Source organism: Onychostruthus taczanowskii, unplaced genomic scaffold, assembly GCF_017590055.1.
Source record: "Onychostruthus taczanowskii isolate IOZ18803 unplaced genomic scaffold, ASM1759005v1 scaffold36, whole genome shotgun sequence".
NCBI lineage: Eukaryota > Metazoa > Chordata > Aves > Passeriformes > Passeridae > Onychostruthus > Onychostruthus taczanowskii.
In genome coordinates, this window is record NW_024501015.1 from 168460 (window position 1) to 195694 (window position 27235).

The following is a 27235-nucleotide window of genomic DNA, read 5'->3' on the forward strand; positions in this document are numbered from 1 at the left end:
TTATCAGAAACCAAAGAACAGTTCATAACTCCCTTTTATGACTATATTCTCCATATCACCACGCTAGAGTGACAGTTACTTTTACAATTAAATGGCATATCAACTTCATACATTATCAAGACTATTTTCAAGACTAGAAAATCTACACATACAATGTCATGATGTGCACCTTGGTCAGCTTGAAAACTAACAGTGAAACAACAAAGCCAACTCAAGCACACTTTGATATCAATTTTCTTCCTTCATTTAAAAAAAACTGTTTTCAACTGGAAAGGTATTTCTGGATACCCCAGGAAAACTAGTGGAGAAGAGCACTGTGGCACAGAAACTTGATGAGACTAAAAATGCACTAAAAGCACAGCTCAGAATAAAGCTCAAGTGAGTCTCTATTTTATTTGTAATGCAGCTCTTTCAGCCCTGAGGATTAAGTAAGAACCACCCAGACCATACTGCCAGTCTGCCACTGCACATGACAGAAGCTGGCAGCATCCTGAACTGACAGTATGAAGTCCAAAACCAGAGGAATTTGCAATGAGATGATTTTTCACAGTGGCAGCTCCAATGCTCTTTAGTTCAAGGGGATCCCCTCTTCCTTCTGTCCCCTCCCTGAAGACTCTTGTGCAGGTACAATGCACTTTTAGGTCAGGTGGCTCCAGCACTGGGCTTTTCACTACCATTTGTGCACTGATCACTACTGAGCCAGAAGGTTATTCTGGCAGGGATGAACATCAGTGTCCCCTGGTGTAACAGCTATCCCTCATTTTACTTGAAAATTCTAATAATCATAAGTCTTTCTAACTAATCAATGACCAATCAAAGTATCTATTTAACAAGCTGCACCACCCAAAGGAAATGGCATTAATAACTGATGCTATTCCTCACTAAATTGCTGATATTTGGGAGGAAACTCAGAACCATTCACTTGTAACAGCACTTTCTGTAAAAGTCTTCTATTTCCAGTAGCAAAGGTGGCAACGAGCTCCATGGACTGGAATAGTAATAACAATAAATAAACAATTGTCATAATGAAAGCACCATCAAATATAGCCCTTTTTTTTCTAAAAACACAGAAGCAGAAAGATTAGTAAGAAGACCAATGCTCTGATTGGCCTCAGTGCTCTAACTTCACTGGAGTGAGGAACTTGTGCCTCTCCAATGGCAATCTGAAACTCCTTCCTGCTGCCCCAGTGAGAGAAAAGGACAGAACAGAGCCTAGCTGTCAGAAAAGCACTGATTATCCAACTCCAAAGAAAGAAGACTCAAAGTACACAGCAGAAATCAGAAAAACAGAGGAAGATTTTTTTCTTTTTTTTTTTTTAAAGGTTCTGTATAAAAGCATTACCCAGTTATGGTTATTTGGTGGTGTGCACTTCTAAATGTAACATCCAGCTGTGATATCAGCACTTCAACCAATACTGCTGCATTCCCACAGCTGAGTAACCCTTACTAAAACAAACTGAGGGAAAAAAAACCCAAAAAGTTAAGAGTTTTACTCATTATATGATGCCTAAACGAAATATAACTTTCTCTGAATTTAACTGACTACAGGAGGAAACTAATGGAAAAAATAGTATATGGGATATCTCAACTCCCATTAACACTGTCTACCATAGCAGCTACAGGCTTGGGCCAGGGATAAGAGTACACAATCCTCATCCTCCACAGCAGCACACCCTCCTTATTTTACAGCTTTTAAGGACACCCAAACCTTCAGCTTCATAGTGCTTGGTGGTGAAGATAATACTGCTTAAAAGCTGGACAGCTCTGGGGGCCTAGCCTTTGAGAGAGAGAGCTATTAATACCCAGTGCACAAGGTAATGTAACAAAAGAGAAAACCAAGGACACTGCTGAACAGTGTAGAGATGGAAATGAATAATTACATCAGTTTGATTGTTACCCATAGAAGTTAAAGGAAAATGTACTTGGTGTCAATTTCTGAAAGCTTTGAGTAGTACAACCAACTCTGATAAATGCATTTAATGTTTACTAATTGCTAAAACTTAATTCAAAATTATAGTTGACCGTATTACAGTTGCCCAGATAATTTACCTCAGACAGCACAGGCAAACTGACCATTCAGAATGTAATTCAATTTTAACCCCCACAAGCTCAAACCGCAAGTCCTCCACAACTGTGTTAGCATATTTAATTAGTCATAAAAGGACCAGGCTCATACCCTAAAATTAGCATTAACTTCAGATTCTTGCAAGTTACAATTATTTCAGGAATTAATTAAAAAAAAAAAAAAAAAAAAAAAAAAAAAAAAAAAAAAAAAGGCAAGAAAATTCTTTCCACAGAGAGAATTCAAAGACTAGTATTTCTAAACTACATGAAAGTCAATTTCTGCAGTGAAGAAAAAAGTAACTTCTTGTCCTTCCTCGCTAGCTGATGTCTTTGTTCTTGTGTTATGTATCCCACCAAGATCTGGTCACCTCTTCTCTGTCTGTTCCATCAGAGTATTTCTCTTACACACACCTCTACACACAAGAGCTAATGCTCCCCTTCAGGTGTGATAATTTAAAGGCAATCTAATCCAACAGCACTATATAATTTGTTGCTACGTAGTGGTTAGTATCAGCTCACTCCATAAACAATACCCATTTGTGATTAGATGGATCTATTTTACAAACCACCCTCACATTTAGTACCCCTAAAGTACCTATCTGTGAAGTCCAAATTCACATTACTGATAGAATTTTAAAAGTTCTTCTAAGTAACTGCTCCTAATGAACAAATTACAGGGTTAAGTATCACAAGAAGATTCAATGTTAAGTCAACCTTTATTCAAAACTGACTTCAAGAGTTCTAGCAAAGGCTAGCAAGATCTAATGTCTGAAAACTTTTATAGTAAAATTAATTTTTTAAAACATAAAGAAAATAAAGCCCATGCTTCTCAGCTGGAAATGTGATTCACTGGGTTTCTTCTATTTTATTTTACACACGTAAGTAGTGATTGAAAGTTGCTGCCCTTGCTTCCCCAAGAGATAATTTGCATCATCAGTCCATGTAAAGTATAACATCAAATACCTCTCAGCTGTCTCCTCTGACTTCCGAATCCATTTACACTAATTTTTATTATAATGAAAATAAAAATAATACTTTTTTCCTCTTACATTGTGAGAGAGTTAGAAAGAATAATGGTCAAGAGGTACAAGGTTTGTCATCTAATTTCTACCAATTCCAGTATTCACTTTAATTTAAACAAGCATGTGTAAGCACAGCCTTGTTATTCTTTCTGCACACCAGTCATGAAGATGTATTTCATATCTTCCTTTCCTCAGGAAATGTGTGGCACTGAATTAGTTTGGTAAGAATTTTGAAAATGGGAGACCATCCACTCTGACTTTAAAAGGGCTGTCCAAGTCACAAACAAAAGGTTTGTTAGGATTTTATAACGAGAATTTTGAGATCATCAGCTGAAGTGATTCATGCATGGAATATTTACCATTTAAAAGAACACAACTAGCAGTCACTTAGCTAGATACCACAGATTCAGCTTTGGACTCTTAATCAGCCTAGTCTTTGCATAGCCTTCAAATTTACAATTACTCCCACAGCCTGCCACGTATTCCATTCCAACCCACCTTACACCACGTGATTTTCTTCCTCTTCATTAAATCCTGTATTGTTGAGAAAAATCCAACATTTCCACAGAAACCCAAACAAAATGTTGGCATGAGCTGTTTTGAAAAAGTCCTTAATCTTTCAGTCTTCATCTCTGAACACTGACTACTCACTCCTTGCTTAGATTGCACTGACTAGATTATTGCTGTTTCTCTCAATTTGTCCTACTTTATAAGACTCTCATAAAACACAGCATTCCACTCCACTTCTGAGTTCAATTGGTATTTTTATTTCCCTTTCACCTTACTGTTATCTGCTGCAGGGCACACCTGTCACACACTTTTTTCCTTGAACTTCACCAAGCCAGACTCCCTGCAAGGAGGCAATAACTGTAGAAACTTCTCTATTTCTGTATTTGCTGAAAATTTTGCATTCTTATAAGGACGTATCCAATACTCATTTTGTACTACTTTGGTCTCCTGTATTTTCTCCTGTAAACACAAAGGGAATGTTTATTTTAATACACTTTCAATTTCTCTGTATGACCTAGCACTAAGTATCCTTAATCTATGTTACTCTCCACCATCTCATTTGTACAAGCATCAAAACCCCTCAAAAATAATAGCTAACAAAATTGCCAAGCTTCAGAGGGCATTTGTCCATTTAAAAGCTAAGATATCATATAGTTTTCTTGCATCTGGTCAATAATCCATGCTTAATAACTTTAAGGCTGAAGAAAGAAAGCACCCTTGAGATGTCAGTAATGTCCTGCTACTCCATCTCACTAAAGACACTAATGTTTTGCTCCTCAGGTTTGTCTGATGGTTTTAAGTAGTTTTTAATCAACTGCAATGAAATTTAGTTAGTTTATCTTTCTTCTCTGCCCTTCACCGTCTCTGGCAGCTTACTATTGGTGCAAGTACCACAAATGTGCTCTACCACCAAGTGCTTCTCAACACTTACCTGAATTACCTCTTGGCCAATTCATGACAAGTAACTTTGCAAAAAATTTCTAACTGTCCATATACTACAAAAGCTCACTTAGTAACATGATACAGAAATTTTAAAGGTACTACAAATTCTTCAGTGAACCTATTAGAAAAGCACTCTTATCTACACTCATGCTCTTAGCTTGTTACCAGGATTACAATCCCAACAGAACAATTGCCAATTCTGGTCCAGTGGCTCTTCCCTCATCTGAAGATGGCCAAGGTGAAGGAATACAACATTTAGACTCACAGAATCTCTTGCTGGTACTGCTACTTCTGCAGTACATTTAGCACCACTTTTTCCTACTTTTTAGCCCAGACGTGTTGTGCTTTGTGGAAGCCCTTAAACTAGAGTCTGCCCAAATCTACAGGTTTTGGCTGGAACAGAGACAATTTTCTTCACAGCAGCTGGTACGGGGCTGTGTTTTGGATTTGAGGTGGAAATGTTGATATTTTATTGATACAGGGGTATTTTTGTTATTGCTTTTGTTATGGCACTGCTTGCAGAGAGCCAAGGCCTTTTCTGCTCCTCACCCCACCAGCCAGCAGGCTGGGGGTGCACAAAAAGATGGGAGGGGACACAGCTGGGACAGCTGTTCCCAACTGACCCAAAGGGTATCCCAGATCATGTAACATCATACTCAGTATGCAAAGCTGGGGGAAGAAGGAGAAAAGGGGGGATATTTAGTGTTTGTCCTCCCAAGTAACTGTTAGGAGTGATGGAGCTCTGCTTCCCTGGGCATGGCTGAACTCCTGCCTGCCCATGGGAAGCAGTGAATGAATTCCCTGTTTTGCTTTGCTTGCAGGCACAGCTTTTGCTGTATCTCATTAACTGGCTTTATTTCAACAAGATCTTCCACTTTTACTCTTCCAGTTCTCTCCTCCATCCCACTGTAGGGAGTGTGTGAGCAGCTGTATGGGGCTTACTTGTTGTGTGGGCTTAAACCATAACACCAAAACATAGTAGTTTACCCCTCTATCCTTAAATCCAATTTTTATTTAAGTACTTTAAGACAGATGAGGTTCTGTGGTAAAGTTCTTAAATATTTATTTTGCTTCAGATACTAGAAACTAGTTTTCAGAAGAAAGCAGGAACATAATTTTCTGAGGGAGCACTAATTGTGTACAACTCCCTTTAACAAAAAGGGTTTGTGTGTGCTGTGTTTTTATTAAAACATGGTTAAGGAAATAAAGCATATACTTCATCTGAATTGTGCTGAGATTCCCATTCACCAGTCAAGAAAATAAGAACCTCCAAATTGCTCCTTGCCTATATGCAATAAATATGTGAAATAATAAAATTCTCAATATTATTTAAAAACATGGAAAAACTAAGAATTCATTGCAAAATGTGTTTCTTACCATGCCTTTTCCATCTGTGCCCTCTTATAGACATGCTAGTCACAGCATTTCTTGATATTCTGGATGAAGTAGGTGTAATTTCAACCTGAATGCATCTTGTACCTTCTTTACTAGATTTCATGGCACCCTGAGGCAGTGAAGCTTTTATTGCATTAGCAACCTAGAACAGAAATGATGCACTTAAGTTCTTATCACAAAGGTACAATTTTAGAAGAATTCTGACGGGGATTCTTCCTATTTCAAGAAGGATACTGTATACAATTCCAATTTATGGTCAAAAAGCATGCCACCTTTTTGCACTGGCCTATAAAGAATGCCAGTTTGCAATTAGCTCTCAGAACTTATACTTGCCACTTCCTTAAAACAAAGTTTCCAGTTTCAAGATGTGGCTATTCCTTCTGCTGCACCACTATGTTGGTTCTGAAGACTTAGAAGTGTTCTGTTGAAAACAGCTTGGTCACAAGGAAACGTGACACCACGACTGAGGGCAGTGAGAAGCCCTGCGTAGTGTGTGCACTAACCGATCGAGATGTCTGCACAAGCACACACACAGCTTCAGGCTCCTGGTATCATCTTGTATCATGCATGCTCACAGCAAGAATCTCCCAGGTTAAAAATTCTACTGAACAAACTGTTGAGTAGAAAATAAAATACCTACCAGCAGAGGTTCTGGATACAGCTCAAGCTGTGCTCTATACAAAACGTCATCCATAGCTTTACGAGCCAGATCCCATTCTCCATTATAACTGCAAAGGTAAAATTATGTGTAATAATAAGCATCTGTGTCAACAGACGAAACTTCTTGGTCACCTAACCTTCACAGCTCTGGTGTTCCTTAAGAGTTCAGTTTAGAGAATTGGAACTGCTTGTGTTTGTTAGCAGTAAGCCTGCTAATTAGAGAACACTGAAGTAGCATCTATGGAGACAAAGATTTATTTTCATTGGCCACCCCAAGCAGTTGAAAAATTATATCATTAGCTGTTGATCAGCTAGTCACGAAATATTCTGAAATACAATCAGGATTTTTTAATATTACTCCACCTTTTGAGTATTCCTGTATTACTAGTCTCCAATTATTTCAGTTACTGAGTAAGCTTCACACATGAATATGACTTTCAAAGGGTAGATTACATCAGCATTTCAGAGAAAAAATATAACCTCTTCTCCTTAACTAGACTGATGTCAAAACCAACCATGCAAAAATGTGATGGCTGGAAAAGTTTTTACAGTATTTTCTTCCCATCAGCAGTTACACCTATCAAGTGCTGCTCCAGTAATCTTTCCCCAGTATGACACAGGTAACTTCATCCAACTACTTGAAGAACTGTCTCTTCCCAAGGACCTTACTGCTACACACAACATCTGCCCATAGAAAATGAAGTGCCTCCAAGGTAGTGTGTCTGAACAAGTACACAAATTAGGCTGGCATTTTGTTTGCATATTAGAAAAAAAAAAACCCAAACAACTTACAAGGCATAATAGATCCCTGTTAGCAATTGTACCATGAATTCAGATGAAACTGGAATTCTACTGTTGACTCCCTTGTACTTTCTCACTTGTTGGCGAGGATATCCACAGACACAAATTCTAAAGAAATACATTTGTCATTAGTAAATGATGTGGAACTACCCTTGTAGGTTATAGACTTTCAATATTTCACCAGTACTGATCAGTTTTTAGAAGCCCTGAGTTACTTCTTCTAAAAATGCAAGAATGACATCCAACTAAGGTAAGTTTATGAAGAGAGACTTAGTAACTGCCCAGATGCAAAAAATCTGGATTTGCAACTTGAGATCAGCACAACCATTACACAAAAATATTTTGTGCTGTAATTTTCACATTTACAATCCATATTTGTAATTTAAGAAAGTGATAAAAATTGAATTAGACTTACTAGAAAAAAACACATTTATTGTAGATCCTAAAGAAAACCCCCTAATTTCCCATTGCTCAAACCAATTAAAGGAGTTATTCCAAATATCCAAGTAGCAGAATATAGATTCCACTACATCCAAACAGGACACTGAAAGATATTCAGGGCTTCAGATGCATATTCCCAGTATTCTAACATGTTGTCTATTCTAAATTGCTGTCAGGGTAAGATTTTCAGTAAGCAGACGAATGACAAAACCAGTCAGGAATGAAGAACAATGAAAGAAATTAAATTGTACAACATTAAATAATTCAGTATCCAGACATTCACCATTTTGAAGCAGAAAGACTTGCTTGCATCTACTGGTAACTTGCTTGGGTTTTTTTTTTGGATGCTTTAAAAATTATTTATTCCAAATACAATCAAAACCTAATCAAGCAGAATAAGCAACATCAGTCTCCTTTCCACAATCCTTAGCTTCTAAGTATTTTTACCTGCTATATTAAAGCAGTTTATCTAACAAAGATCTCATAATTACTCTTGTAAATATTGCCAGGTGCTTCAAACTCCAAAGTCTCTTGCCTCCTTTGAAGAGAAGGAAATCTTACAGGCATCCATTATCATTTTTTTAGTTTTGAGAGAAGCCCTAGGAACTATCCTAGAAAAAAGCTGCTGCAGATGACTTCTCGGCCTCTTGGGTTTCCTGGGTTAAGGAGAGCATTCTAATTTTTCCCTTAACATACAGTCCACTTTTGAAAATCCACAGACAAACATGTTTACTATCCATTTCTCTTATTTGAAAAAAGGTACTGATCAAAAAATAGACACTGTAATTAAAGCTGAAGTAGGCTTTCTTTTGTTTTGAGGTCAGGAGGGGTGTGTTGGCATTGTTATTTTGGTTTTTTGAAGCAACAGCTGATTTTGGAAATGCTGAATGTATCCATAAAAATGGGTGTATGTCAAGTTTCAACACCTACTATAATTACAAGAAAGTTTAAACCTGTACAGCATCTGAATTTATTTAGTAAATCTGCAATGCAAAATATACCACACTTCTAAAAGACACTTCTGGTTTTCTTTAGTTAACACAACTACAACTACTGTTATTAAATACAAACAGCTCCCTTTGACTTCTCTTAAAGGAGAAGCTTAACCTGCACATAAGCCAGGTTACTGTTCCCCATTTTGAGATTTCAACCTAAAGTTATATAAGAGATACTTTAAAAGCAAATAATGCAGCTGTAAACACATATGAGAAGAAGTCAAGTTTAAAAGCGGCCCTTGGGAACTCAAAGCTTGTTTTTATTAAAAAAGTCCAAACTGACTGCACTTCAATTTGGTAATGCCATTTCAAGAGTAAAGAACCTACAGAAATTACCTTGAAGAAATTTGACACAATGACTGAAGAGACATTGCAGGCATGTAGCTTAAGGCAGCATTGTAACAGAGCAGAAGGAAAGTCAGCACTTCAAACCTGAGATTTGAAAGAAACATTGGAATTCCATTACCAACTTTATTTTGTAAAAGAAAACAAATTTACAGGGAAATTTTTAAGAATTATTTGAACAGATCTGGCATTGTATTTCAATTTCATCAACAACTGAGTAAGCTTTTCCCCTACATTATCAGCAGTAATATGCCCTGCTGATCTTTCTGCATCTACATTTGCACGTGTTTAGGAACAAAAAAACACATGACAAAACATAACATATACCTATCCTCTTTCAGTCTGCAACTATACTAAAAATCAGAAGCTCAGATCCATTAGGGACTCTCAAGCTAAATCCCATGATACAATTTCACCTGTTCTGGGCTGTCAGCATCTCCCTCTGAGGATGAGGTCCACTGTACACAACCCTGGACAAACCGTGCTGCGACAAAGCTCCTTCCGTGAGAGCCATGGAGCCAATGCTGGAAGGCTGAAGGAAAAAAGGGTCATTCAGAGCATAACAATCTCAAATCTTGCTAGAATGCAAGTGAAAATAGACAACAATAAGCATCATCATATTTATATATTAATTTTCAACAGGCTTGGTGTTATCTGATTGTTCAGATGTTATCTGTTCATTTTACACCAATAAGGCATATGGCTTCAGAAAAGAAAAAAAAATACATAGTTGCTGCATGGGTATCATACAATTATGACTATTCCACCTTGACAAGGCCTCAGAGACCAGTTAGCAGTACTCAGAAATCTCAGAAGTATGTTCTTATGTCATCATACAACGTGTTAAAACTACTCTTCACTTTTGCTCTTAACAACCAGGCCCCCAAAGCACATAAGGCATTTGAAAGATCCAGTCTGGATGCTCTCATTGGTTTGAACTCCACTCCCCTTCAGGTTCTGGCCAGTGAGATGCCTCCAGCCTTGGGAGATATTTGATTGGGCAAGACCCCTGACAATCATGGTAACACTGCCCTTCTCAATCCGGAATTTCACTTTGTAGGTGTCACTTACTTCATGATAGACCGAAGGTTTGGACAAAGATGGAATTGTGAAACTCAGCACTTTGTTATGTCCCTCTTTGTCAACTATCTCCTGAAAAAGACAGAGGATATCAATGGTTACACTCTACTACAGAAAACAGACATCCTCAAGTGTTAAATACTATTTATTATACTATTATACTATTTATTATAGGGACTGATAGAAATTATCTCTCTATTTGCTTTCCATCACATTTTGTTTGTTTATGAAAACTCTTCAAATAACTTAGCCAAGGGCACATCCATTTGCATACATAACCCACATGAAAACACTAAGAGGAAACATCATGTTTAAAACAGCATTATCTTTTTTTAATGATACACTATTTGCTAGTTGTGAAGGTTAATGATCAATAATTCTGTTCTGAAAACTATTAACCATCAAGTAAGCACTCAACAAGTAATTTGTTTTGGAAATATTACAGCTCTGGAATGACTGCACCCTCACGTGGTTTGACAGCAGCAGACCACAGCACCTGCAAGAGCCCAAGTATGATAACTCACTCTATGGAATTAAAAGAAGCATGGATGCAAAGCTTTAGAGAAGCTACTTTCCTGAAAGATACCACCACAGCAGTAGCTGGCAGACTTCTTGCTCCTGTCAGTTAACAGAAGACTAATGGGTAAAGCAAAACAAGATGTGGTTTTGTACCACAGAAGAGCACTGGAGTATTTAAAATAAATATAAAAATTAAAGATCCAAAGCAGACTTGACCAAAACAAACACCACACACTAGATTTTACTTCCCTCTTTTCTAAATTTCAGCAGCTGATTTCATATATCCAGAAGTAATAATCAGAGAGAAGTTTCAGTGTCTCCTAACACCCATGAGTTGCAAGGCTGAAGGTCTAACTTCACATAGCAATTATCAAAACTTCTGTCTTAAAATCAAAGACAAAGCGGTAAAGGAGACTGAAAAGGATCAAAAGGGCACACAGAGCTGCTCCACTCTCCACATAAACCACTGATACTTTAATTTTTATATTGCTCTTGGATAAATGTGCTTCCTCAATGTGTTCCTCAATATACAGGAGAAAGGGAAAGAAAATGGCTACATCCAAACTTCTAAATTCTAAAAATATTAATATTTGTGTTCCTCATTATAATCAGATTTGTAATTAAGTTTCAGGAGTACATTTCAAGATGTATTTGTAGTGTATGATGTGTATTAAAGCTTATGAAGTGTATTAAAAACATCCCTGATGACTACAGCTAGGAAAGCAAAAAATTTCAACTCTATGCACTACCACTGTACATCCCTAAGCTGAAGGTAGAACAATCCAGTTCATGGTCTCAAGGTTCAGCCACAATAATTCCACAGCCCTCACAATGCAGCCAATTTAAAATTATTCTGAGCAATATTTTTCATTTTCCTTCAGTAAGAAACTGCAGGGCTCCTCCTGAACATGTTAAGTTTCCAAGAGTCCACTGTACATATTTACATAGCAATTACTTTTATATTAGGCTTCATATTTCCTCTTGGTTTTGAATACATAAAGTTGTTGGTTGAAGAGAAAATAAGTATCTAAGCAGGTCACCTACTACCTTTTCAAGCTGTATACTAAACAATACTATCTTGATTGTTTCAGTTATAAAAAATTTTATGCAACACCAACAGCAGCAGGGAAAAAGTCAGTGTGACTACAAGGCACTGTTTTACCATAAGCATTCCTTATGTCTTAAAGCAAAACAGGGAAAAAAGTTCCCAAAAGTCATGATGATCTACAGCTTCCTAGAGAAACTTGCTGTGAAATTCTTATGACCCCAGGCAGCTGGAAACGGAAAGCCAAGTTACTAATTGAGAAAGAAACTCTTCACAGCTAAGAGAGGATGTTACCAGACTGGTTTGGAGCTTAACTTAAATGTAATCTCTTCTGGAGAAAAACAAGTGATTACAGCCACATCCATGAACCACATCTTAAATTACTTCATCATGGATATAAAGGAGTGAATTGCCTTAAGGCAGAAGATAAGAGCAAATGCTTTTCAGGAATGTTCTTCTTGTCAGATACAACTAAGCATACAAAAAAGGCAGCAAGCTTGTACTCTGCCTCACCAGGAGTGGAACATAAGGGCTCAGGTCTTTTTAATTAGACTCCTGGGTGAAAAAGACATTTCCACTTGCTTGGTGAAGACACCTATGATTATTTCTAGGAGATAGATAGCAGCTGCCTTCTCCAGATTTTCAGATGAAGAGACGTGAAGTTCATCACTATTTCACTTCACAAAAAGCCTTCCTAAAACAACCAGAAAAAACTACACAGACAAGAATCCCAACAGACATAATAAAACACTAAGTTATTCAAAATTGCCATAAAAAGACTAAAAAATTAAGCCCTTTTAAGGGCTTCTTAGTAATGCAAAGCATAGATATAGCAACAAACAGGATATTTTCATAAGAAGTATTTTTAAAATGTCAAGGTTATTTCCAAATGGACACCTTTAATTTCTCAAAGCTAAGCAAGCTGTTCAGCAGTCAAGCATTAAGTTGAAAGTAATTTTTTTTGGTGGTTTCAGTCCAGATAGTCAAAATACAGGCAACAATTTCAAAAGCAGTGCCTCAAAAAGTTCTCAAGCAGAATGTGAGTTTAATCACCATACCAAGAAATAAGTAACAAAAAAAGAACTGCATAAAGAGCAGAGAAAATTTTGACCAAAGAATGAAAGTTCATGTTGTAGATTTCTGACAGACACCGATTTGAAGAGCTGAGATTGAAATAATCAATTCATTTTAATTCCAAAACAAAATGTTGAAATACAAACCAGGTTATAAACTCCCAGGAGAAGAGCCTCTATGCATCCACTGCTCTGCAAATCTCTGCTGGCTGAGACAGCAAGATAGCACCACATCAATTCTGGCAGAAACTGCAGCGTAAACCGCAGCAATTGTTCCTCACCGCTGCGGTAGAACTCAAAGAGCTGGTGGCAAACTGGCTCCAGAAGCTGAAATACAAGTTACAATCATGAATAAACAAAACATTAAATAAAAATAAATAAATATCTGCAACTTTGCCTGGATCAATCCTTTAGCCAAAACTGTACACTGATAAAAATGACATTTTAGTTATCACCGCATGACTGTAACTGCTCAAGTCACCTTACACTTTCATGCCTATAAAACACTTTTGTATGATAAAAGTAGAGCCATTCATCCTACATGAATAAAAAAATTCCAGTGGCTGCTTTGCCTTGTTTTTGGCTCACTTCCTCCAGCCTCAAAGGCAAACAATAAAGGATAGCAATCACATCCTTCATACCCCTCAGTATCTCTAATATACAGGCAAAGAACCTGAACAAAAGGCCTTGTTATTCTACAACTCCAACAGCATACACAAAATGAAGCTAGAAGCCTTATCCATCTAGTGAGAAGAGCTGTATAACACTTAAATTCCAAGTATTACAAAAACTTAGTACACAATAGAATCAATTTATTTTCCCACTTTTGTTATAAGCTTCTAGAAGCTTCCATCTATTTATACATTTGAGAGAGAAATGGGAAGCCTCAAGAGTAATTTTAGAATCAAATTTGTTAAGCTGATACAAATGGATGTAAAACACTGAACTGGAAGTAATACACTGAGCTAGATCAAGTTAAAAAAAGATTTTAAAACAATGAAGTTATCAGCCTGCCTGTGTTCCTGGATTTAATGTGCCTTCTTGTGCTACCACCTACCTCTGATATAAGGATGAAACACTGTGTTAAGCACCACCTGCCAATGTATGGAAATAAGGAGATTTCTTAATTTTCTCCAATTAGAAAATATTGTCAAAATCAGCAGGCACTTTCAAAGCCAGCTGAACTACTAAATTCAGTTCTGCTATTTGTCTAGATCACAGCTTTAGTTTTAGTAAAGTTTTCAGAAAAATAAGAAAGCCAATTCTATATTCAACCCTGTATTGAAGCAAAGGAGGCAAAATCACCAGGGAGACAATGCTAGAAAAATACCTGCTTGCTTTCCTAAGCTTTTCCTCCTGAACATGGAAAAAAGTCAAGTCAAAATTTCTTACCTCCCAAAGCTACTTCTGAAACTGAAAGATCTTAGCAGATTTGTGTTCTTTTTTAAGAAGTTATCTGGGACAATCTGATCCATTCTAAAAAAGAGGAACTTTTAGCTTCTGAGAGATACAGCTTCACTTTGGAAAAATCATCCCTGAAAAATCTGCAGTAAAGGCAAAAAAGCCATGCCAAGCTAAACTTGTCATCAGTTTTAAGAGCAGTACAGCAAAGATCCTTCTAGAAAACCTTACCAGCAGAACTGTGTTCCATATTCAGCTTATATTTTTTACACAATTCGCATCCTTCCCATAATGAAGTATCAGTTCTGAATGATGCGCTTGAACTTTAAGAGGTCCAAAAATAGCTGTGACAGGTATCCGTGTTTACATCCTTATCTCACTTGAGACAGCTTTGTATCAGCACATTTAAATGCATAATCAGTACAAAACCAGATTTTCTTCTTCAAAATGCCACCACATGCTACAACCTAATATCAAAATGCACTAATGACTGTTGCTGCTTCAAAATATCAAAAACTAAACAGTTCTAAAAGAACTAGACTGAGACATTTCTTAATGCTGGAACAGAAGAACATCCAAGCAACTTCATCCCTCTTCCTTTTAAGCTGCACCCAAGTGTGTTAGACACTCCAAACGCTTGCTATTTCCTAATGCAAGTGCCTGTTTGGCTCCTATCTAAAAAGACAGCAAGAGTGTTTTAAGTAAAAAGCAAAAGAACTTCAATCTTAAAAAAAAACCCCATCACATATTTATTTAATTATTTTTGACCACTGGACATCTTTAGTGAATTTTAAGTCCTTTAAATCTACACATCTTCTGGACTCTCCTTTCACTGGACTACATTTTTCACCTAGAAAATGGCCCAGGAACCTCAAAAGTAACTAACAAAGTCTTTACTAACACATCTACTACGAAGTGGATGTTAAACAAGTAGTCCATTTATCTTACAAATGGCTAATTAATTTTTTGGAAAAGCAAATCAAAACAACCCATATAAAAAGCAAACATGAACCAGCAGGAAAATGCAGTTACAGATGCCAGTACTCATGATTACTTTCCAAATGCTTAAAAAAACCCCACATCTATCCTGCAAAGCAAGATTAATCACAATTTTACGGTACGGATAATTATTACAAGCACATATATTCAGAGGTGTACAGATGGGGTTGTTTGTCCATTTTTAAACTCTGCAGTATTTGTAGTGTTGAAGCATTAACCCTTCCCCTTTGCATTACACCCGTGAGACAGGAGAGGACAGTGCATACCCTCCACAGTACAGCAAGCTGACATTACACAAGGCAGCTAACAGCTCTCAAACAGCAGTTGAAAGCTACTACTTTTCTTTTTAACTGCTGGTTTGTAATTATTTTCATGATGTGGAAAGCTCCAAGTAGCCTCTCCCACAAAGCAATGACTGGTTCTCTTTTGGAGAACAGTCCAAAAAAGATTTAGGACTTTTTCTCAAGGCAGCACAACACTCAGTGTCAGCACTAACTTTTCATTTCAATTCAAAGTCTCACTAACAGGGGAAAAAAAAGTTTCACTAACAGGGAAATCTTCAATACCTTGCCCCTGGAATTATCCCAACAACCTTTTCAAGCAGAAGTTGCAGCAGCACCCTGCTACTAAGGCCCCTGAGAAACCTAGTGATAGTCAGAAGAAGTAAGAAATCAAAGAACTTATGAAAGTATTAATTAGACTATCAACAAGGAGAATCATCAGATTAATTTACAGTTTTATATGAATTCTGAAGACCAGACAGGCTTGACTCAGTAGTTGGAATGACTCAGAATGCCTTTCTGAGCAGCAAATTAAAATTGCATTTGTTCTTTGCTGGACAAGCTGGGAGTTTCATTATCAGCATTCTCTAAAAGCATATATATGAAAGCATTTTATCCTCTGACCTTTACTACTGGCATAATCTCAAACTTTGGGAAGATGCCTTATTTCTGGGTCATTTCAGAAGAATTAAGGATTTGGTGCAGTATTAAAATAATGCACAAAAGGATTTCTGGATGGTACAAGACAGTTACACACAATTAAACCCAGATCAGGATGTTCTGAACATACCTGGACATTTTAAAACAAGGACAGTCACGGGGTACTGAGAAAAACTGCCCCCCTTCCCCAGAATTTTTTTCATATTTTGTCCTCATTTCAGTAAGAGTACATTCACTGTACAAATCCATGTCTTTATGTCGTATGCATTTCAAATAAAAAACCTACAAAAACCTAAGCAACAATTTAAAAAGGATGGCTAACCTAACTTTGTTCTCTTGCATTGTATAGACAAGGTTCTGACACCAAGAGATTCACATTCAAGTGGTATTACAGAAAGAATTCTGTCAGACACAAACATCTTTTCAATTCCTTCATGCATTTCTCAATTCTACATCCAAGTCCTGAAGCCCATGAATGTGACCTTAACTATGATCAGTAGGTTGCAAAACTTATAATTTTTTTTTCCATGATAGTATGTCATTGCTAAGAACAAACTTTTTGAAGCAGACTCTACATCAACTACTAGCATGCAAGGTCTTGGTTTCATTCTGCCAGTGTTATGTCAGACATTTTGGGTGAGAGATTCAAACTACTGACCTCACTCTGTGGCTCCTGAATTACTTTGTAAAGAGATGAAATCAAAGCAGTCTTGTCTTTCAAGCTGGAAGCATAGCTGGATATGGATGCTTCTGGCAGTGTCTGAAATAAAAATATTATAACAATTTATATCATTAAAATATAACAGCTATTTCAAGAAACAATTTTCCATTACAACTCACTGTTTATCAGAGTTTACTATAAACTAAACCTTGTTTCACAAAGAAATCCCCACTCTTCAGACCATGGCCAGAAGACACACTGCACTCTATCACTTTGCAATTTCATACGGAATGTAACAACAGCAGAGGGGAAATTGATTTTAAAAAAGTTACAAAAAATGCAACAGCCACTGAAATTTCACTGTGAGATGTCAGTCTCGTGAAACTTTTACAGTTTTCAGATCCATACTTCATGAAGTTCTCAAAACTAACTGTACACAGGTAGTGAACATTATTACCAGATACAGTATTACTATGGAAAAGCACAAATTCCAGTTAATAAAATTCCATCTCTTCTCTAACACTAAACATATTTTCTGCCAATACTTAAGAAGGTAAAAATCTAATGTTTTTAACAACTCTTTTAGAAGATGTACTTTAAATGTATGTAAGTCTTACAGTAATTCTCATCTCCAGTCCTTCAAAGGACTCCACTCTACAGACAGGAAAACATATTTCCAGTGTATCTAAGCAGACAGGAGCAAAACCTACAGTCATGTCTGGTACTCAAACCAATAAAATCATTCATCTATGATATACATTTTCACTGCTCTCTGTCAGGAAGCATGTAGCCCCAAAGAGGCAAGGGAAAAAATCCCTTCAAGCAGACATTTGTATTTATCCCATGATCTCGGCAAAACCCAAGGTTACTATCTTTCATTTTCTACAGGATGCAAGCGCTCCTGTCTACTTCACCAGCAGTGATTCAACACTTCTGGCTGTATACTGGAGAGTGTATTACCTTGAACTCTGATAACCACTCCTCCACAACCCCAGTATCCACAGCTAACATCTTCCAACATCTGCTTCAAAACCTTCAGCCTGAAAGAACAAGCAAACACAGTTTGTGAATATTCCAGTCACTGCATTAAGTCAATGATGAAAATTAAGTCTCTGTGAATATTTAAAGAATCTCATCATGCTTTTACTTGTTAACATTTTACATGCTGACATTACTTTGAACTTTTATTGTACCTCACTTATGCACGCTGCTGGAAGCATTAAGCACAGGAGTCTTCACATACAGCAGTTTAATAAATTCCAACTATGTATTGCGTGGGAAGTAAGTCAAAGATTTTCAGAAATGGAATTCTGAAAACAGAAAATATTACCTCCTCAATTTCAATTTATTTTTCAGCTTACAAGACTCGAGAGGAAACTGTATGGACTCACTGAAGAGAAAGGACTGTTCAGGGTTTTCCAAGTCAACCGCTATTCCCAGCCTGGAAAAGGTCAGTGAAATAAAGGCGGATGGAAAACCTTTCAGTCCTCCCCCACCATGGCAACTGCTGGACAATGAGCCTGCTGCCTCTGCATGGAGCCTAAGACAGAGCTCCCAGCCCAACATTCTGCCCAGTCTCAGACAGAGAGGGGTCATCAGCAATAGGGTTTGAACGCATGAGATGCAGAATGGCTACTGAAATTAATTTCTGATTTCTCTTCAATTTTGAGAAACCACTTAAAAATAACTGTCCCTTGGAGCAGCTTATTCTGACACAAAAGACCAAATATCATTAAGATACAAAACTACTATAAGTTAAAAGAGCATGGTGTTAGCTTATCCAAATTGTGCCCATGGATTTCAACCAGTGACAAAATTGAATACTCATCTGAGGAAAAAATTAACACTGTCTTGGTAAAATCTTCAGTCATGGGAGACATCCCATCAATTTTTACTTTGCCAGTTTAAAATTAATTTTGAAGTATTGATATCCAAGTATGGGCTTGTCCAGGAAGACAAGGATAAGGATGGGAGGTAAGAACTGCCTTTTATAACACAAGTATTTTGTTCTGAAATTCAGACAGGAGTAGAGCATATACAGACTATATACAGTATATTTTAAGAAGCCTGAAGGGAGAGGAACTAGATACGATAATAGCAAGAGCACACTATAACCCTCCAAAGCAAGGGGAGTGGGGAAAGCCCAAACTTAAATTAGGTTTTAAGTAGTGACCAAGATATTTCAATGCACAGACAGGGATGTGAGGAAATTACTATTCAGATATGAACGGCAAAAGGAACAAAACCGAATACGCTGTCCAGCAACTACATTTTCAGAATCATTTTAATACACAATAATAACATATGGCAACCAGAGACTTTTGTGCCCCTTCTCCTAACTTGCATGATAATAAAATAACTAAATAATGGACTGGGACAGGTGAAATCCCAGGGAAGCAGCTGGGGCAATGTCCTCTCACAACCCTAGAGAGACACACAAGTCTGCACAAAGCTTACAGAACTCTGCCTTTGGAGGATGAGACAACAACAGGGAAGAGTAAGCCAAGGAAGAGTAAGCATTTAATTTTTGGAGACCAGACCACTGCCATGGCTGGATATGGGCTCTTCAAGGATTGTGGGGGAGGAAAGCTGTTCTTTATTTGGGAGAGCAGCAGGACGCATGGAGCTCAGCCCTGCTGTGGACAATGAGACAGCTGGGAGCTTATGGGTCACAGATGAAAGGGCAGAACAATATGAGTGACATGATGGCAGGTGTTTGCTACTCATCATCAGAGCAAGACAAAACACAGGAACTGCTCTTCATATACAGCAGAAGCAGCCTTGCATTACAGGCACCTGGTCCTCACATGGAACATGAACTACCCTCTTATCTCCTGGAGGGCAAAGAGAAGAGGGAACAAGTGCATTGGTTACTACTTCCTCAAACAGGGGACTGAGGAGCCAAAGGCAGGCCCTCTGCTAAACATAGAAAACTACAAACATGGAAAAACTGGCTAGGGACACCAAGGTCAGGACAGACACCGTTGCGATGACCACAACAAAGTAGATCACAGAATCCCAGTAAGAAGGATCAAAGCAAGAAGGAGGATCAAGAATGTTCTAGAATGGTTCATGGGCTATTGCAAAAATAGCAGCAGTAGCAACAGGAAAGCTAGGGTTCCACAACTGAATTAGCAGGGATCTGCTGAGAGAAGATACAGAAAAGGCCCAGGTACTCACTGTCACTTTACTTCTGTTGTTACCAGCAAGAGCAGCCCCCAGGAACCCTGAATGTCAGAGCACAGAAAATTGCCTCAAGTGCCAGAGTGGCTGAGGAGTCTGCAATCAGAGCCACTGAAAACCCAGTTTGATAAGATCCTGAGCAGCCAGACACTTGTTCCAATTTTCACTACTCTGAGCAAAGGAGGCTGGACTTCATGATCACCAAAGATCCATTTAAACCTCATCCATTCTGTCGTCCTGTACCAACAAAGAAGTGGCAAGGACTGTCATGTATATTAATTTAGCTAAATACCAAGTCTTTCTGATCAGCACTGACAGTCTCTGAAGGCGCAACAATGAAAATACAGAGGAGCAGCCTCAGCATAGGTTGTGTGTGAGACCTGCTGTGAAGTGAGGCTTTGAAGGATGACACCATGTTCTAATAAACACAAAGACTAGTCCTACTACAGTCATTGAAGCAACCACCTTGCCAGTTCCTACAGAATCCCGCAACTTACTAGCCCTACTTTTATTCCTGTGAAGGTGGACAAAGGTTTTTGCAGCATCCCATGGTTCAGCACAGCTGACAATAGCAACCATTCCCTACTGAGCCCCATTAATAGCACAAATACCTGTCCTAATACTGATTGCTCAAAGCAAAAATCCCCATTTTTTAAAGGAGCAAAGAGGAGTTCTGGATACACCAAGTCCATAGTTGATACAACATATCCAAAAGATTCAATTTTTTTCTCACCCTACTCTAGTGACCCATCAAGCATTATTTTCAGATTAAAGGTTCCCAGAGAACAGAGGCTTCATTTCACCAATAAAAACAGTAAGAGCATCCTTGGCTGGCATTATTCATTGGAATAATACTTTAAGTTTTTATGACTAATTTCATGACTAAGTATTTAAAGATGACTCTTTTTTTTTTTTTTTTGCAACAGCATGAACTTTTGAAATTACACTTGTAGAAAAGAAATAGGACAAAGTTTTTGCTGATCAGATCTTTTATATTTATTTTTAAAGTAGCAGAGGCATTTCACAGAGAAATATGGCAGTAGAAACATACAGGGGATGGACTGTCCTTATTTTACCTTCATACTTAAAAAAATCCATATATATCTGCTTAAACCACAGCAATACACATTTGAGTATCACAAATAAGAACTCTTAACTTTACAATTATTTTGCATGACGGCAAGGATTATGTGTTCAATTGATATCCCCCAGAAGGAAAAAAAAAGCTTTAATTCCACATATCAGCTGTGTGGGATCTATTTAAACAGGCAGACAAGCTACTGCTTTACTGAGGATTGCCTCATTTTGTTCTAGTTACATAACAGATCAAGTTGGACTGAGCACAATATTTGGAATGAGTTGGAAAACCCAAGACTTTTCCAAAAGAAGGATTAACAAGTTTCAGTTAACAACACAATTTTTTGCTGAAGCCCACAAAAAGTTTTTAAAAAGTAACTCCAGAATGGCATTTTTAACACTTAAGTGCACCAAAATAAGGCTTAATTTATAGCATCTGTTAAACTTTTACAGAAAAAAATACCCAGAGGATTAAAAAAAAAGCATGCCTTAATTACAGCTTTGTTTCAGCGGATATAACTGCAAGATACAGGAGACTGTAAACATGAGATGTCCCAGCCACTCCAGAATTAAAGCAACATAAAGTGGATAAAGTAAATACCTGCTACTTTGAGGATAAAAAAAAACAGGGAAAAAAGTGTAAAATTGCATTAAGAATGTACTTTATAAATACCAAAACTGGAAATTCAAATAACACAGCAAACACTACACAGAATTTTTCACAAAAAAGTCTTACTTTAAGGTACATCAGTATGTAATTCTCTTTAAATGAATTTTTTTTGGTCTCTTCCTACTAAGTCCTTGCAAAGCTTTCCAATGAGTCGAGTTTGAGAACTTCCTTAGAAACAACTTTTGTCACGATAAATCAAACAATATTTTGATTAAATGTGAAGAGGAGCTTCAAATGTCCCCATGCTCCTCGTTCATTTGGATCTCCTGACGAAGACTGTTACAGGAAAGAGAAGTCTCAATTATTTATATGCCACAAAACTACCTGTGATGGAGCTCAGTAACAGCCAGGTGGTTCAGGACTGCTGAATTTTTATTAGACAATATATATTCTTAGTTTATCTCACACATGAAGTTAAGCTACTTTAGGTAATATTCTTGCATTGCAGGTCTTATCTTCATATTTGCCACATGAAAGCAAGCATACCTTATGCAGTCTAGCTAACACATGGCTAATTGTCTGTATTTATGTGGCTAATATAACCTGTATTCTTGTGCCTTGTGAGTTAAAAGCACTTTTATTTTTCCACAAGACTCCCAACTTGGATCAGCCGCCAAAGACAGGATTTAAAATAAATAATAATTAACAAGTTCCCAAGACCTCAGCAGCCTCTAACAGCTGTTAATTGGTCTTGCTCTATTCTAATACAATAATGTAAGTCTCCTTCCTTTGGAAATTACAATTTTTCTTTTGTTTCAAGGTGAGTAGTGTAACTTGAATAAGACACCAAAGAAATTTATCAGACAAAAGTAAGTCTCACTTACAAGAGACTTCTACAAAGGCCCTAAATAGGTAATTTTCCCTTCCTCACCCTTTACAGCACAAATATATCAGGAACTTACTGAATTTCCTGTTTTTAATAGAGGAGGGAGAAAAAGTCACAGGCACTGAGTTGGTGGAGGGCCAGCCAAGACAAATTAAGACATTCTCTGGGAAATTTACTAATGCATCCATCTACTTGGATTTTCATACCTGTCACACAAGACTTTAATTTAATAATATCAAATTGTGTCTTTGAATGAAATCACAGACAACACATGCACAGGTTTTTCTTTAAAAAAAAATTCTCACAATAGGTGGTTTTCTTGCTCTTTACAGCTACCCAGCATTTGTGGAATGCATCCACAGAATGCACGTGTGTAAATGCAATCTGGAATGACTGGACTTGGATAAAGAACGAATGCTTGAGTTCTGCAGAACTGACCTTCTGAAACCACAGTATTAGACATTTGCTAGGGAAAGTCACAGAGCTGGAAAAAACAAAAACAGGAGCCAAAAACTGCTCACGTCTCATCGTCTGGGGATTGCTGGAAGAGTAGAGTAAGCGTATACTGTGTCTTTACCTAATCTGTAAAGTATCTGCTTGGAAGGCTGCATTATTTGCTAAAAAAAAAGAAAAAAAATTAGCTAAAAGGGAAACATGAAGCAGAAAGTTAAGCTATTTATGAACCATCAGCGAAAATGTGTCAACTCACCCCAAAACAGGAACAAAGTAAACTTGTGAGCATTCCAGCATTCCATTAGGATGCATCAGACCCATAAGCATAAGAGATCAAGCCCCCAGTAAATGTTCATCTTCTGTTCTATAGTAGTTAGCACACAGAAGTAGAGATGGGTCAATGAGGACTCAACTTTTCTTCCCTTTTGAAGCGGTACAAGAAATATTAAAAACCTTTTAGTCAGCTCTTACTTGATTCATCAAGCTCATTTAAAGGACTACAGTCTACATGTAAAATTCACATTGCAGAACCCTTTCTTCTCCCTCACTTCAGAGACAAAGACACAATCCTTGGAAAGCCACAGAACAGGAAAGAACACTCAGGCAAGTGTATTCTTGATTCAATTGCCAAAGAACAGAATGTATTTTCCTGATGTTAATGCACAACTCAGTGATACAGTGATCTGTTCATCTTCTATACAATTTTGAATATGGTCAAGCTGTTCTGTTCAGATACTTGTAGGTGCAATAACGGCCAGCAAAACACTTGAAGTCTCTTGAGAAAAGAAACAGATGCTACTGTGGACTCCAAAAGCACTCTGACAGGTTTCAGAAACCACAAAGGTCAGGCCTGACTTCTTGATTTTTTTCAAACTTCCACAAAGAAACAAACACCACATTGTGCTAAGCCTGAAACAGTCACATGTTCTATTCAAATATACAACTGCAAACAGTGCTCAGAGACTAAGTATCAAATATTCTCTGATAATTGCCATCTTCAGCTTAAAACAGGACAGCTATGGTGCAAGCATCACTGACTTAGGCTCAGGCAAATTCCTAAAATGGTTACTTCAGCATCTTCTAACAAGAGAAATAACAAGTTGTAGATGACACTAGAGGTGGCGGGCTCAAAACAAGAATTACCAAAAACAATGTAGGAAGGAAGTATGCACTGAGGTCGAGGTAGATGAACTTTACATAAGTGCACAGAAAAAAAACCCACTGGGACATATGCATGGAAAATCTACCCAGAGCCACTAAATATATAAACACTTCTATTCAGAAAGCTGGAGCCAAAGGTAGCTCCCCCAGCACACTCTTCCAGTTTTCTCTCAGTTCCTTTCTTGGCCTCTATTAACAGCCACTGCTAGACAATAAGGTTTCAGAAATTCTCATCTGGTTTGCTATGGTCATTCTGCAGTCTTCTGCATAATAAAGTAGTGAACACTCAAAAATAACTGTTCTGAACATTGGTTTCCAGTGGTTTGTAAAGATTACTGAATCATAGGAAGAGAAATCGCAGTCAATTTTAATTTCATCTTGCCAAAGGCATTATTCAGTTTTGCTTCTCATTTTCCCCTCCCCTCTGTCAGTGACAGAAGCAACCATAGACAGAAGCTCTTATCTAGAGTTCACACTTTGTATCACAATGTGGAACATCAGCCTTAAAGAGTCAGGAGTCAGTGGACTCTTCCATAATATATATTTAAAAAATACTTCCTGATCCTGTGCACATATGCTTCTCCAACAATTTAACACTTGGAATATGACAAAGTGATAGATATTTGTCCACCAAATGGAAAAGTCCTCCTGAATGATATCCATTACAATTAAAAAAAACCCCACATGTATTAATATTCAGCCACAGATGACAGACCTCAATTAGGTTTTGGTGCCAGCAATTAAGGAAAAAAGTAGTCTATAGAAAGCAACCATACATCAGCGAGACCATACAGAAACTATAAGTAACTGTCTTAAATGCAGTTGTTTCTTGTGCAAAGTATCTAGTACCACAGAATACTGTGTGGAGGTTTCTGGGCTGTAAAGCATCAAATGCTTGATGTATCAAACTGTAACTCAGTCTTCTACAACCTTTCAATTCTGTCAAGAGAGGAAAAAAAACCAAAAACCAACAAACCTGTGGTTGAAGTCATGAAACCACAAGGCCATTTACATTGCTGGTAAACAGTCACACAGGCACACATGACCCAAAACACTCATGATTAAAGCTTTCTAAAAAGTCTCAAGCAGAAGGTAAGACTCCTAATAGGACAGGCTTTTGAAGATTTTAATCCTGATCTTTGACTCCTGGCAAATTTATTTGTTCAATTTCAGATTAGCAATCAATTACAAACCACATTTGTACTCAACTAATCTTGTACTCAACCTTTCCTACCAAGGGGAATTGTTTCCCAAGAAAACAAAATTACTCATGCCAGTCAAGCAGGTCACCAGGATAGAGATAAGAGACTACAAGCACTGATATATTCACCTGAATTTACACAAGCCATAGTAAATCAGACCTATATTGTTTAGGCAGGGCAAAAGCAGCCCTAACAGTACAGTGCCAAAATGAAGCAAGACGAAATAACTTCCACAGCTTGAATTTTATTTTTTCTTTGTCCTCTACTACTTCTTCCTTGCTACCTTTTTTAATCCTGCTTTACTATTTCTTCCCTGTTGCCTACTGCACAAATGCACACTCTAAGTACATCTGCCATGTAGAAAACCATAGTCAGCCAAAACTGACCGCCTGTAAGTTACACCCCATTCTCTGGCATGCAGAATCCCTACTCTTCCAAACGATTTCATCTGCAGCATATCCTCAAATGTTAGCTTTTCTATCATCTGTAATTCATCAGTAGTTTCATTACAGGGAAATGAAGTAAGATTTAAACTTTCAAAGCAGTTTTTTTAGCAGCTAAAATATACTTGCTTCCACTTTTATTTCATGCAAACATTACTGTTTACATCTTATTGACTCTTTAAGAAAGAACAGATATATAAACAGCATGATCTTAGACAGAATAAAACACACATAATTGAAAAATCTTGTCTTAATTATCCTTATGTTTTCTGGATTAATATACTTAACTGTTCCAACACACACAAAGAAAAATCAAGATAATAACTATGTGCATCATACAGAAATAGAATTTAAATTAAGCCACATGAGTACAAGCACAAGCTTAACCAAATAAATGAACTAGAAAGCTTTAGAAATCTTGTCTGTTTTCAATGTATCAAGACTTCCATAACTCGTATCAGTGAACTGGCAATTAATTCCAGAGTACATGACACAGTGCTCTTATCAGTTCAGTAAGGAAAAGCGATGCTGTACAAGTTCACCACAGACAAGAAACATTCTGTACAGAACCCCAAACATACGTACTGTTCTTTTACACCTTAGTTCTCTAAGCCCAAAGTACACTACATCCCTATGAAGTTAGGAAGCTTTCTCAAAACCAAAGGCAAATTTAAAACAGTGAAATATAATAAACTAGAGGGAAAATAATTGTGTTGCAGCTTTAATTTTAGTATTGCATTTAAGTCTTGAACTAAGCAGTGGTCTTCTCAAAAGCATGGAGCACTATTTTGGTAGCAATGCTGTGACATGTAGTTCCTTGCTCCTCAACCTTCAATGCTACCACAGTATTACTTTTACAGGCAGTTATTCATCTATTTGCAAAGTCAATTTGCTGCAAGCTAATTTTAAAAACCAAGTTTTGTTTTCTAAGTGAAAATTGCAAGTCATCTCATGTTAGAGTTTGTTCAGAACATTCAGCCATATGAAAAGAAAGGTGTTGGGTAATTCAGCTGCTGAAAGGCTCTCAGTGCAAAGCATGCACAGGCAGATGCTGCACAATAGCTTGAGTATGACTAAAAAACATGTGGAGAACTGAGCAGTGCCTGAACCCCGTCTCTGAGCATAGATTGTAAAAGACACAATTTTAACACCTTCTACCATTACAGCACACAGTTTCAGGTAGTACAAATCCAGAAGCATTCATCTGGCAAGTAGTTTAGCAGTGACCTAGGAGAAGGAAAAAGACACAGTTCCCAAAGCAGGACAGGAGTTTGAGAGATTCTTCACCTACTTTTTAGCAGCAACATTAAGAATGCAAGACTTTTG

At 37.4% G+C, this 27235-nt stretch overlaps 1 protein-coding gene across 5 annotated transcripts in view; it reads right to left on the reverse strand.

The window, feature by feature from the left end:
* The window catches only part of FAM126A (family with sequence similarity 126 member A), a 43057-nt gene that overhangs the window by 5803 nt on the left and 10019 nt on the right, over positions 1-27235 (reverse strand). For 4 of the 5 annotated variants that reach the window (XM_041411479.1, XM_041411477.1, XM_041411478.1 and 1 more), the window contains exons 2-10: positions 17855-17934; positions 16892-16993; positions 13040-13219; positions 10247-10327; positions 9592-9707; positions 9167-9262; positions 7386-7502; positions 6574-6661; positions 5916-6075 (exon numbers count right to left, since the gene is read on the reverse strand). In XM_041411479.1, coding sequence (XP_041267413.1) covers positions 5916-6075; positions 6574-6661; positions 7386-7502; positions 9167-9262; positions 9592-9707; positions 10247-10327; positions 13040-13219; positions 16892-16993; positions 17855-17905 — 991 coding nt within the window. In that variant the 5' untranslated portion in view covers positions 17906-17934. The remainder of the gene's footprint in view (positions 1-5915; positions 6076-6573; positions 6662-7385; positions 7503-9166; positions 9263-9591; positions 9708-10246; positions 10328-13039; positions 13220-16891; positions 16994-17854; positions 17935-27235) is intronic. The other variant, XM_041411480.1, reaches the window with a different exon arrangement.